Consider the following 14,041-nt stretch of genomic DNA (forward strand, 5'->3'; position numbering starts at 1 on the left):
CCAAATGCCAATGAAACAGAAAGAGAAAACAGTCTTTACAGAAGCCTGAGCCTAAAAGCATACCTTGGCTCCACACCAGTCACAGAAACGAGCATCACAGTGGTTATCACGGCCACATTTTGAGCAGGATATTGTTCTCCCTAGATGACTAGACAAAGGTGGGGGTGTATCTCCACTTAGTGCAGGCTAGTAAAGCAAAACAAGAATTTCATAGGCTACAGTAAAAGAAAAGCAAACAGGAAATAAGGGGAGCGCAAAAGCAAGCCAATTTGAAAGCACAAAGCAATGTTCAATCTAAGGGACTGCTCAGACTAAAGCTATGCTTTCAGCAGTGAATTAACACTGGGTTTACTCTGATCTAATGTGGAATTTTCTCATTAAAAGGATACAATAAAATATGTTTTTAAATAGTTTTTTGTGCTTCTAACTTTCCATTATTCATCCTCTGAGAAATCTGACCACAAAACCTTATTTCCTAACATATTTTGTCCTTTCTTAATAGTGCAATTATTTACCTAGAAACATGGCGGCATAAGGAAAATCTGAAATTAAAACAGGCTATGTTGAAAAAACTACATTCCACAATAGAAAATTTGACCAATATTTGTCTTATTTGTTTGCAAGATTCGTGTACATCTTAAAATGTTGGCGTGAGTGGAGGGCCGGGGGGATTAGATCACTGGTTTCACATTTATTTTGAGCCCTCATCTTCTATAGTTGTTTCACTGCCAGCAAGTCAGCTCCTCAGTGTAACCCTACTACAATGAACCAGTGAGAGTGCACAATGTGCTTAATTTAAAGCTTGTGAGTAGTCCCACTGAAGTTTCAAGATTACAGGGATTGTCCAGGAAACCTCTACACCCAGGTCCTGGTAGTTTTAGCTAAGATCTAGCATTGTTGTCATAGTGACCAGTAGGCAATGAGATCCAAATTATTACTGTCTTCTCTCATCTCTATATCTCTCCCTGCTTAGCAAAAGGAAATCTCTCCTTGGGCATTTAGAAGAGATTTTGCCTAAGGGGTAGAAATTAAAAACTACTCCACCCAGCCAAATGAACACAGCTAAACTGGAAGATGACACAGACAGCAATCTTAGAGGGAAAATTCACTGTTGTTTCTCTCACCTCTGGACAGAGTCACTGCCAAAAACAAGCATAGCAGTTGTACGCTGATAGGGAATGCAGGAAGTGGACATAACAAAAATAATTAAAAGATCACGAATACACACAAAATTTTAAATTGATATGAGTGGTCTTTCCTGCTGCAAATACCCATCATTGTTGTCAAGATTTATAGCTTTTAATTGCAATTTAAAAGAGAACTGAACATACACAAGCTTCACTAAATTAAGGAAACTTTGAGTCAAGACCATCACCTTTAACAGACATTTTCAAAGCACCTTTTGGCAGAGACAGCAGCACTGTACAATTGTGGCTCCCGCAGGAGAAACAAGAAGGTGTGTGATGGGATTTCCAGTATTCTTGCAGAGCTCGGAGCAGGGTATTTCAAAGGGAGAGCTGCTAGGTGCCAGAATTCTGTCCTAGGCTATGCAAGAGAAAGCACAGTCCCCAGCACAGGACCAGATTTGGCCCCATGTTTTCAAGAATAAGAAAATTAAGTTCATTCACTGATCTCATGTAACCAAGTGTGACTGTTTTGTACATGAACCTTACCGTCTGTATTTCAGGCAGTCTGCTTTCACAGGTCACACAGTGTTTTATGTGAATAGGATTTCCTGTGCCACACACCCGACAGATTACTTTGCCCTTTAAAATACAGAAAAAAACAGACTAATCACTGGATAATTTTAAATTGCAGCCAACAGGATGGTAAAGATAAACCATCTGCTCAACAGGGATTTGAGCCTGCAGAGGTACGAGTAGCTTCGTCCTGCAGATGGAGGAACTCCCTCAAGTGTGCACACACAGTGCTCAAATAACTCCTGTAATGTGGGCTTTAATAAAGTTAAGCTACCATGCCCAGCTGCCATGCAGATCTGCAGCTGATGGCAGTGTTGTTGAATTGGCAAGACATTTGCCTCAGGGGCTCCAACATCAGTGTTCCCTTCAGGCTGTTTATACACTAGTGCCAATTTGCTTAGTTATACACACAGTTCCTTGCAAACAGTCTATTATTTGCAGGGAAAATCAAAAGAAAGCCACCTTTACCTTTGGGCTACTCTTCCTGGGGAGATCTCACTGGCCAGCCCTGGTTACTGCTACGGAGTGTGAGTTTCCACCAGTGCTAGGAATTATGAGTATGACAAATTCTAGTGTCGACAAGCGTGTCCACACTAGACATGCTCAATTGGTTTAGGATTGCCGCTCTCTACCTACATTAGGGCTGCTCTAAACCATTTAAAGCGTGGGCTGATGTCTATGACAAATGTAAAAACAACAACGGGGAGTCCTCAGCCAGTGAACATCCCCAGTTCACTTTCTGACAATCCCCATTCCCACAGTTCTTCCTTCAGCAGCCTCCTCCCTTTCCCAGAAATGCCTCCCCAGCCCCTCATACCCCATGATAACAAGCTAGCTGAGAATCACCAGCTGAGACTGCATTCTACATCCCACAGGAACCCCCCAGAACCTGTCTCCCCCTCACCCCATCTCCAGTAACTGCTCCAGCTGTGCCATTCTCATAGAATAAGTAATATTTCACAATCAAGAGAGGCAAATAGAATTGTGAGGACAGATTTATTAGAGTTAAAATAGCTATGAGTAAGGTATAAATGTCTAGACAGATCAAATTAACATACTCTATACTGTGCAGAAGAAATGTATCCCTACCTCACTCAAATAGATATTACTGACATATTGCGCTCTTGTACAACATGCTTTGTCATGCTACTGAGGTCTACCTTTAATGACAGCTACTGTTCAATAAACATTTTAAATCCTACTAACTCAAAGTTGCGGCAAGGTAAAGACCCAAAGCCAAATGGAATCAAAACATCTGTGACAAAAAATCATCTATGGGAAACATACAAAGCTCTAGGTAATTTACTTATTGGTTACATTGATTCTTAATTACCTTTAAACAGATGCTGGCCTGGGGCTGCAGCTGTGGAGCTATAGGGGCCTCACATACAATACAAGTTGGTGTGTTCATTGGTACCATAGTTCTGCATTCTACACATAGTCCCATCTGTACAAAAGACAACATGATGTTTCTTTATAATGGAAAATTACACTATCACGAAAGTTAATATCAGACTTTACAATATTATCACTTAGCAGAGGGTAAAGCAGTAGGCACAGGAACCTGATATTAGGAAGCACCTACCCTACATATTATTCCTGCTACAAACGGTAAGATGTTGTCATTACTAGAGTTCTTTATAAGACAAATCCTGTAATCCTTAGTCTTTACTCAGGAAAAAAGCCTCACACTGATTCCAGTGGGACATTTACTCAGCATTGAGTCATAACACACTCACAACAGACTGGCTCCTTTCCTCTGAGATAGGGTGTCAGGGAATGCTAAGGAAAGTACACACTGCAGCACACGGAGCATTACAATGAAATATCTATGGCAATTCACACTGCAGGAAAGTGGAATGAAATTAAGAACAAAAGAACGACCATACTGGTTCAGACCAATGGTCCATCTAGCCCAGTATCCTGTCTCCCGACAGTGGCCAATGCCAGGTTCCCCAGAGAGAATGAACGGAACAGGGAATCATCAAGTGATCCATCCCCGGTCGCCCATTCCCAACTTCTGGCAATTGCTTCCTAAACAGCTAAATCCTGGGCTATGCCCTGAGTAGATAAACCTTAGGCTATGCTTGGAGTAGCCTCGTGGTTGTGGTGGGGAAGGATTTCTTTCCCCTGACAACATCCTGCCTCTGTAGGGAAGCTTCACAGCTGCTCTTATGGCTGCAACAGTAACACAGTGGGGAAAAGGAGGAGGAAGGGAACATCAGGGACCTCTGACCTCACCCTCACTTAAGCCGCCCCCCCCGGCCCCAGCTGGAGTTTACATTGCACAGGGGTATACCCAGGACATCTATGGGTATTTCAGGAGAAGGGAAAAGAATCTTCCCTCCAGGCTGCAGAGTGCCATTCTGCAGCACTTATTGCTGCTTTAAGGTTCCAGTAGGCCGGGGAGATGATATGTGCCCAAGGGCCACTTGCACAAGGAGAATAACAGTTGTATGTGCACACTTCCACACATCAGCTGCTCTTGCCATGCCCATAAATTACACCTCCCCCATGAGCCTCGTAGAAATGGGCCCTGTGCCAGACAGGATCTGCTGCAATCCACCCACCATACAAGGAACCATGCGAGTTCCAGAGCTTTCTACAGCCATGCAATAGATGGGGCAAGATTTTCCTCAATAATCATAATAACCAGTGTATAATACACAGTGAATACTAAAAAGCGTCATGAACCATAGCTGTCAAAAGGAACTATTCCCATTAGACAAGTGCTCTGCTAAAAAGTGGATTCTAAGCTCCTTGGGGCAGAGGCTGGTCTTCCTATGCCTAGCACAAAGCACCTAGCACAAAGTCCTGATCAAGCCCTCTGGCACCACTGCAGTACAAATAATAAAGATTATTGTTACTTTAGCTGGGGGAAAGGGGAGACAAAGTAGAGACTGGAAACCAGGGCAGGGACGGTTTTTCAGAGTCCCATAAAACTAAGAAAACAAAAACAAAGGACAAACTCATACAAGGTAAGTTTTGCTCAAAAAATAGATGCCTGAGTGGAAATTTGTAACTTCATTTGTCAACCCATTTATACACATTTTAGAGCTAAATTTTACCTCCCTCAAAATAATGGTTTCATTGGAATTGATGATGAACTCTAATGTTGCCATTATAAGAGTTAATTCCAGAGTAACGCTGCCATTCAAAAACAAGTCAATCCACATTCTCATCTAGATACCCAGCTCAGCAGATTAAATAAGGAGGCTGCTGCTGTTCTGAAGGCCTGGTGTTTATTTACTATTATTAGAGGAAAACAAGTCCAACACGAGTACTGTACTGACATGTAAGACAGTGTTTGAGGGAGAATATTCTCATTTGTTTCAAACAATCTCTCTCTCCTCATATGTGATCTCAGAGATTACAGGATGGGTTCTTACCAGAAAATACCTGTTGCTTTTCTGTGTCTGTCATTCAGCATTACCCTGCTATGAATCATTTTTTAGGATAATGGGACAAGTGATTTGAATCCCACAACATTACTTATTTTGATCCATGCAGTCTTAACACAGCAGAATCAATGTTACCCATGCAATTATGGTGTACTTATTCCATAGATATACCATATCATTCAAGGTCCCTAAAGTTCTTCTCTTTCCTACTACTGTAACTCTTGTCCAGGCCTTGGTCAGCTCTCATCTGATATAACCTCCTATTTCCTGTTCTCACTGCTTCTTATTTCAACCCCTACAGTCTATTCAAAATGCCACTGCCAAACTTGTTCTTCTCCTGTCACTCTGACCATACCACCCCTTTCACTGGCTTTCCACTGGCATTCATGTCAGATTCAAACTTCGCATCTTTCCCTTCATTCAAGCTGGGCACTGCCTACATCTCTACTCTTTTCTCCCACAAAATGTCCCTGTATGTCTTCACACCTTTGTCTTTGCACTGTCTTCTATGCTTCCCCTTGTGCTTGGAACTCCCTCTTCTTCACCAAATCATCTCCACCACAAAGTAATAAGGGTCAAATCCTGGCCCCATTGAAGTCAGTGGCCAAACTCTCACTGATCTCAGTGGGGCCAGGAGTTCATGCTAAGTGTCTAATGTAACATTTAAAAGAAAGTGAAATCTACACTTTGTCCATCATCTGGCATGTGTCTGCATTGTTTAACTAATTATGGCGTCAATATTGCAAACACACACCTAAGTAGCTTTAGGTATGTGACCAGTCTCATTGAAATCAATGGGACTGCTTACATGTGTGAAATTACTCGAGTGTTTTCAGGATCAGAGACTTAGACTATTACTTGTGGCAATGACTATCTCTGTGTTTTGTACAGGATCAAACATCCTGATTATGCTTAATAGATAAGAAATAGAGCTATACACTAGGCTAAGATTTTCAAAGCCACCTAGTGGATTTAGACACACAATTCCCATTAATTCCAATGGGAACTGTGCATCTAAATCGGCCTCATTGTGTTATTGTGACTATTATATGTGTGAGCAAAATCCTAAAACTGTGACAGAGTGCTAGGAATCAGCACCTATTGAAGCACTATGGTCACTGTTTAATCAATTAGGCCTAGGGGATTAAGAAGAGGAGTTCCTGATGTTCTGATTGGGGCTGGGGAGCTAATGTGCTAATTAGCACATTACGGAGACTGGATAAAAGAGCGCAGGAAGGAAGCAAAGGAAAAAGCAAAGCAGGAAAGAGAAGGAGAGGAAGAGTGCAGAAGGAGGAGTCCTCTGGGAGGAGGGAGACAACTTCTCCCCTACCCTTTGTAACAGGGGTAGTAAAGCCGGATAACATAAAATACTGTGACTGCACTAGTATAGAGAAGGTGGTGGAGTAAAACACCATAAATGAACTGTACGGTGGTATCTACATGGTGTCCCTCACCTCTGTTTGCCAGAAGCTGGGAATGGGCGACAGGGGATGGATCACTTGGTGATTACCTGTTCTGTTCATTCCTTCTGGGGGACCTGGCACTGGCCACTCTCAGAAGACAGGATACTGGGCTAGATGGACCTTTGGTCTCTCCCAGTATAGCCTTTCTTATGACTCTCTGAGAAGCTTATGCAAAGCAAAGAGGATGGGAGAAGTGTGTGCCCCATCAGAGAAATAATTAAACCATACATGCAGTCCATCAAAAGCATAATATTCATTTTCAGCTGCAACAAGTTCAACATTAATGATACTGCAGCAATGTCAAAACCTAACTATCGCTAACGGGGTGTGCTCCAGCTATAGTTAAAGTTACCTAAGTAGTTCCATTTTAAAGGCTGTTCCTTAATTACTGACAACTGTCTCAAACTTTCACTTTTCAGGCTGAAATTGTCCAGATCCCGTCTCTGCCTGAAGGCAGAAAGTTAAGCAACAGTTCTGAGAACTAAAAGAGTAAAAAAAATACACTTTTGCCACAATAACATTATTCTTGCAACTCAGTGACCCTGGCTGAGTTATAACCACCTAACAGCACGTGCATGCTTGGTCCATTTTTAATAACATTTTTAAAAAAATAACAAGTTCGCAAAATTCTAAAGGAAGGGGGCTACACTATACTTTGTATCACACTGTATTTTGTATTGTATTAAAATGGATCAGCATTAACTCCCAGGTTTATTTATCCTAAGAAATCTGCTGGGCTCAGTGGGAACTGTACAGTAGCTGATCCTCCATTTTAGCTCCTCCTGTCTGATATATTACCTTGAGATCTGCAGAGGTCAAAACCCAAGACAGTACCTGAAGAGGGGTTTCTTGGGCATAGCGGGAGCGTGATGAAGATCCGTTGTTCTCTAGTTAAGTCACACTCCCTTGTCCAGTCCCACTGACTCTTGCTCCCCATCATGAGCACAAGGGAAGGGTTACAACTGATCCTATACCATTCCACTTTCAGTATCAGGTTGCTGATAGATTTGTGTGTGGACTCCAGTAATTGCATTTGCTTTTCAAGTAGGAGCCATTTATGGAGCTGAAATAAACAAGACCTACTCTTCCCATGGGTATTTAACCCTATACATTGTTCACTGAGGCAAAAAAGCTCATGAATAAGCAAAATCTGAAATTGGTTTTGCTAATTCAGTCAGATTTCTGCAGAACCCAAGAGTACAATCCTGGGTACAGATACGTTCTTGTGGAAGTTACATTGTTTGTTGGCCTGACCAGCTCATGATTGGATACTGCCCCCTCTATGAGACAGAAGGAGCAAAAGTGTTAGTTGCAAAAGCAATTTATTTTCCAATCAGAGCCTGACCCTGCTCTCAGTGAAGCCAGTAGAAATGTAAGTATTCGTAACTTTACAGTTTCTGAAGATTTGTTGGTCACTGCAGCTCTCATGGGAATCTATATCGTTGCTCTTTTCTGGCACAGATGAAGAGAAAATAATTTATTTTTCCAGAATATGCTTACAAGAACAGATCCCATTAGAAACTTGCCCTGGTCAGCTGAAAGCCACAGGCAAAACAAACCAGAAAGAATTATTATTGTCCCTCCTGCCAAAGTTACTGACCGATATGAAGAATTGCAGAGAGCAGGATTTTCCAACGGAAAGTGTGATGAAAACACAGTTCCCTCAGCAGTAACTTATATAATTTGTGGAGGCTGATTCTCGAAATAGGAGGGAGTTGGTTACAATTTTTTTGCTGACCTGAGCTCCTTCAGGGGGTGGAAGGCGACACCCTGGCACTGGCAGGATAGGAGAACCACATTCTTGACAGAAGCGAGCAAAGGGATCAGATGGGCGAGGAGCTAAGCAATGTGCACACCTAGAAATAACAGGAAACTGGTTGAACGTGTTCTCAATTTGTGCTGCTAAATCCTGCAACCTCCTGTAGTGAAACCCAGCGCAGGGAATCAAAGAGCCTAGACTGGTGAGCACTTACTCACACTCACTGTCTGGGACTACTCCTGGGCAAACGCTCACCAACACGAGAAAGGGCTACATACTGGAATTTTAAACCCAATTCCTCCCCCTCCCCATTCCTTGGGATGTCAGATCACTAATTAAGTTGACATCTCACTATAATAAGACATTATCAGTAAGATACAGTAACATTAAAACAATATGACAACAGCAGTCCCCTTTTATTAACTAAATGTCCACACTTACCTTCCTCATTTTAGTTTAATTTAACAGCATTGTCCCTTCAATTGTTAAAGCAATTTCTCTGTGATTCCCCTACCACAAACAGCATGGGGGAAAAAAACACCTTACTTGAGGAAGTCTGTTTCCCTCTGGATTCTCATTGTCTGGGTGCTTGTTAGACTTTTCCTGCTAGACACTGCGGAACTAATGAACTGAAATAAAGATGGTTCTTTAAGGTAGTGAAACATGCACTGTAAAAATATTAATTTGATTACAAATGACTTATTACCTATAGGCTGATCTACACTGAAAAGTTAGATTGGCATAGCTACTTTGGCAAGGGATGTAAGAAACCACACCCCTGACCACTGTAGCTAAGCCAACCTAACCCGCAGAATAGATGCAGCTATGGCAGTGGAAGAGAGCTGTCAACACAGCTGACTTCGTTTGGGGAGGTGGCGTTCCGACACTGACAGAAAAACCCCTTCTCTCAGTCCAGGCTGTGTGTACGCTGCATTAGTCTCCAAGTACATTTATAGTCTCTAAACTGTGCCAGCATAACCCCAAAGTGTAGATGCAGCCTACTCCAATGAAAGGGTTTTTTCCCCATCAGTGTAGGAAGTCCACCTCCCTGAACTAAGTTAAGTACGTTGATGGAGGTATTTTTCCATTGACATAGCTGAGTCTGCGCTTGAGTATAGGTCAGCATAGCTATGTCTGAGGAGTATGTCTTTTCCACACCCCTGACCAATGTAGCTATGTCCACCTAACTTTTCAGTGGAGAACAAGGGCTGGTCTACACTGAAAAGTTAGGTTGACCCAGCTACATCCCCATATGAATGCTTATTGTTCAAGGTAAAACTCACTGCAATTCAGAGGCTTCAGGTAAGGCCTGCTAAACCAGTGAATTTCATCTGTGATCCACAATAAGGACCTCCAGCTCCTGATAAAATAAATGTGAGTCTTACTATTTACTTTAATGAGAGCAGGATCAGATCCTACATTTTAACAATTTCACCTGTATTTAACAAACAGAAACTACTACTGCTGCAGGTCTATCAATCACTAACGAGTTAGAAAGAGAAACAGTAAGAGTCAGTCATCAATTATTTGCTCTGCCTCATCAGTCTTTACTGATGGCTGAGTTCTGCTTTGGACGTTCCTTGAATTATGTATTACAGGCCTGTCACCACCAGCTTGTTTAAATCAGTACTGTACAGTATAGGCAGAGAAGTGAACTAGATGGAAAAAGGAATGAGGATGACTATGAAAGCTTCAAATATTTTTAATTGTTTAGGGCTCAGTTCTCATCCAGTCCTGCATGGCTGTGCAGGAGAGTAAAGGGATCTCAGGCCACCCTGCAGGACTCACTCATCATAAATCATGATCTGGGGGAACAGTAAAGCCCATAGACCTGATATTGACCCCAGCAAGCTAGTGCATGGGGAGCGGGAAGGGCCATCAACCTGCATCCTTTATACACCAGCCAGCAACCATGCTGGTTCTGGAAATGGGCCAACCCAACCAAATTCCCCTGCCTCCAATTGGGTGCAAGGCAGGAGCGCTGGAGGAACTGTGATTCATAGGCCTGTCTCTGACTCACAGCTCCTTTCTGGAGCTATTCCCTCACACTGGGCTGAGAGTCAACTCTCAGCCTAGCCCTTATTGTTTCCCCCAGTAACAGTTTAACTTACCTGGGACTGGTGTGTTGGTGGTGATGAGATGGACTTTTCTCCATAACCTTGTGTTTCCAAATGACCATTCACAAACCGTGGCCCTTTCAAAGACTTGTGGACAGTTCTTCTCTCTACCTCCAAGTCTAAAATTACAGGCAAATTTCATCCCATCATTCCTCTATCATGCACTTCAGAATAACATGAGATTTGGTTAACATTATGCCACATGTAATCCCAGGATCACATCCCAATATCTAAGAACAGTTCTAGCCGTTTTGGAAAAGGTTATTTGGCAAACAGTTTTCTGGTAGTGGAAATCTATCACAAGTTCCTCACTAACGAAGTGTTTCCTTTTGCATTTTCCCCTAAATTAAGATTTTCTCCTCTCCTAAAACCTCCACCCAAAAGTAAATTAGTGAGCGATGGCATTAGGATCTTATGCTCTTAAGCAGGCTCATTTATAATAGCTATGGAACAATCAGCTTTATTTATAGCATGAATAAAATCTGAGTTAAGTTTTCATTTTTGCCTTGTGGTATAATCCTGCACTCCTTATGCAGGCAAAACTCTGAAGGCCCTCGACACAATTGTGTCTAAGACATCTGAAACTCCCATTAACTTAAATGTCTGTAGCGTTGTTGTGGCTGTGTTGGTCCCACGATACGAGAAGGTACGAGACAAGACAGGTGAGGTGATAACTATTATTGGACCAACTTCTGTTGGTGGACGGTACAAACTTTCAAGCTTCAAAGAGCTCTTCTTCAGGTCTGGCGAAGGTAACCAGAGCGTCTAAGCTAAATACAAATTGGGACAGATTGTTAAGCATAAGGGGTTCTACAGCACATGGGAATTCACAGAGAATGCTCAGTCTCTGAGATATCTGTGAGGTTTCCTGCAGAGAACAGAAAAATACACTCCTACCAACTACTTTCAGTGGGGTTAAGGTCCAATTTGGCTTCAATGCAGTCATACCTTGAAACTCTTGGGCTGTATCATTCCAGCTGGATTTGCTTTCCACTTTCACTCCTTTCTTTTTTAATTTTGTGACAGACAGTCCACCTTCCAGCTCCTACGAATACAAAGATTACCTGTCTATAGTCACACATGCACACACCTTAGAACACTGAATTGAAACACGTGCCTGTGCTCAGTCTAGTCATCACTCACCTCAATTATTGTCGCCTCATCTCCTTCGGCTTCCCTGATAACAATATCATTTCCCTCCAGTATGCCTTAGGTTATGTCTACACTACAGCGCTATTGTAAGGTCTCTCATGTAGCTGCTCTATGCTGATGGGAGAGAGGTCTCCAGTCGGCTTAATTAAACGACCCCCAAAAAGTGGCGCTAGCTATATTAGCGAGAGAACGTGTCCCGCCGACATAGCATTGTCTGCACCAGTGCTTTTGTCAGGGAAACTTCTGTCGGTCAGGAGGTGTTTTTTTCACACCCATGACCGACAAAAGTTTTACCAACAAAACTGTGTAGACATAGCCTAAAACACAGATGCTAAAATGATCATCCTTCCCTTACCCTAACTACATGGAAACTCCCCTGAAGGGACTTAGGAGGTGTCCAGGTCTTTGGGTTGGGAAAGGAAAGGTATGGAAGGAGGAGGGTTGTCACTGCACTACCAGACCACCCTCATAGTATAAATTTCTTCCTAACCAATGAGATTTGTACCCCGTGGAGATAGCAAGTGGGTGCAATCTCAGCATGTGGTGGAGTGCAAGAACTATAGTAGTGCCAGGCAGTTGCAGTTGGTGGTGGTGGTGTACAAGTGGGACCAGATTTCTTGTGCACATTCCCCCCTTGCACACCCAAGCAGCAGGGCACAACCAGGCTCTGAGTAAGAATTTCAAGATTTGGCCCTTTCCGGACTTCTCGTTTTCAGATGGTTAATTTTTCTAATGAGATCAGAACAATCCCAGAGAAAACATTACAGGACACGTTGAAGTGTTATTTCCAGACGAAGTCTCTGTATAAACCTTTCAGTTAAACACAACATTCCCTGAGCACGATGAATGGCAAATGTTGTAAGTTACTAGAAACTGAAACAAAACCATTCTTGCATAATGTCAGCAGCTCATAAGTAAAAGAGATGTATCACAATAGTTTTAATTGGCTGTCCCAATAAAGAACCAACCATTTGAACTTTCATAGATTTCAATACCAGAAAAGGTTGAAAACAACAAAGATGGGCAGATAAAGAAATAAAAGTAATGAAACTCTACAGCTACCTGGATTTTGTCTCTCTGTAATAGAATACAAAATGTTATGGTCAAACAGGGATTTACCATTGCTGTAACTTGCCTGGTTGGAGAGGTCTTTCAGAAAATTCTCATCATTATCTTCATCAGCAAAGAGTATGTTTGGTGGCTCATATTCTACCAGAAATACCTTTGTTACAATGGCGCTCTCCCTGCAGTCTCTGAAAGTTAATAATCAAAAGGCTACAGAAAGCTAGAGCACAAAATTATGGGTATTATTAGAAAGGAAATCAGTGGTGAAAATGGGTCTTTTATTGAAACTCCTCCTGCTAGCCAGATTACTATTTCAGTAAGCTGCCATGATCCCTTCATACTCCCAATCAATCGGTGCTTTTAAAAAACGATAGGAATTCTATGTGTGATAAAAAATTACCCGTTTAAAATGATGAAAATATGGATAATTTTAATATCTAATTCCCTTTCATATAAGATATTCCTGATATACCTTAATCCATGTCCTCCTTCTGTCCTTGTTACTGTACAACTCCCTTGTGGTGGGGAAAGGTGATATGCTCCACATTATACATAATGCCACATGGAATGGGAGCACTTACCTCCAAAGCTGAACCACATTCAGCTTGCCATTCCATACCATTCATTATATGTCATCGCTGACATTTGATACCACAGACATTCACTGTCCATGCCATTCATTTAGCAGGGGATGAAGAGCTGAGAACATGTCTTTTCACAATCACAACAATAAAAAAAAATGTATGGTCTGGACAGCGATACCAAGAACTATATATAAGCCTTGATTCTGCAAGTCCTTGCACAGGGAATGCACGGTAGTTTCACTCCAGGGCAAGTATGAGCAAAGGCAATTTGTCCCTGATCCATGGTTGGGGCCCTAAGCACCCCTGCAATACAAGTAATTACTATATAATAATAATAAATGTTCTGGCATAGAAGATACTGATGTCCATACAGAGGAATACATAAATATTAATTAGATTGTAAGCTCTTTGGAGTAGGGGCTGTCTTTTTGTTCTGTGTTTATACAGCACCTAACACAATGGGGTTCTGGCCCATGACTGGGACTCCTAGGCACTACAGTAATGCAAATAAATTACCATAATTATAATGCACTATAGACAGTTGCTACTTACTTGGTGACTGCCAAAGCTTTTACTGTTATTTTCCCATCAGGTAATCTGATAGGTTCCTTATACTTAAAAGTGTTATGTTCTCCATAGCCAGGTCTCCTAACGAGTTCTGGTTTACTTCCATCTAAAGTGTAATATATAGTGACATCAGGAGTATCTGAAAGACATGAATAAGATAATTACCAAAACTGTATTAGAGCTGTTCAAAAATAAGCCTCACTCCTGCAAATGCTTACACATATGCTTAATTT

At 41.9% G+C, this 14,041-nt stretch overlaps 1 protein-coding gene across 4 annotated transcripts in view; it reads right to left on the reverse strand.

The window, feature by feature from the left end:
• The window catches only part of DZANK1 (double zinc ribbon and ankyrin repeat domains 1), a 34,484-nt gene that overhangs the window by 17,808 nt on the left and 2,635 nt on the right, over window positions 1-14,041 (reverse strand). For all 4 annotated transcript variants that reach the window (XM_074949723.1, XM_074949721.1, XM_074949722.1 and 1 more), the window contains exons 3-11: window positions 13,794-13,947; window positions 12,728-12,845; window positions 11,389-11,485; window positions 10,435-10,559; window positions 8,870-8,952; window positions 8,303-8,420; window positions 3,034-3,147; window positions 1,674-1,766; window positions 64-186 (exon numbers count right to left, since the gene is read on the reverse strand). In XM_074949723.1, coding sequence (XP_074805824.1) covers window positions 64-186; window positions 1,674-1,766; window positions 3,034-3,147; window positions 8,303-8,420; window positions 8,870-8,952; window positions 10,435-10,559; window positions 11,389-11,485; window positions 12,728-12,845; window positions 13,794-13,947 — 1,025 coding nt within the window. The remainder of the gene's footprint in view (window positions 1-63; window positions 187-1,673; window positions 1,767-3,033; window positions 3,148-8,302; window positions 8,421-8,869; window positions 8,953-10,434; window positions 10,560-11,388; window positions 11,486-12,727; window positions 12,846-13,793; window positions 13,948-14,041) is intronic.

This window comes from Natator depressus, chromosome 3, assembly GCF_965152275.1.
Source record: "Natator depressus isolate rNatDep1 chromosome 3, rNatDep2.hap1, whole genome shotgun sequence".
Taxonomy (NCBI): Eukaryota; Metazoa; Chordata; order Testudines; family Cheloniidae; genus Natator; species Natator depressus.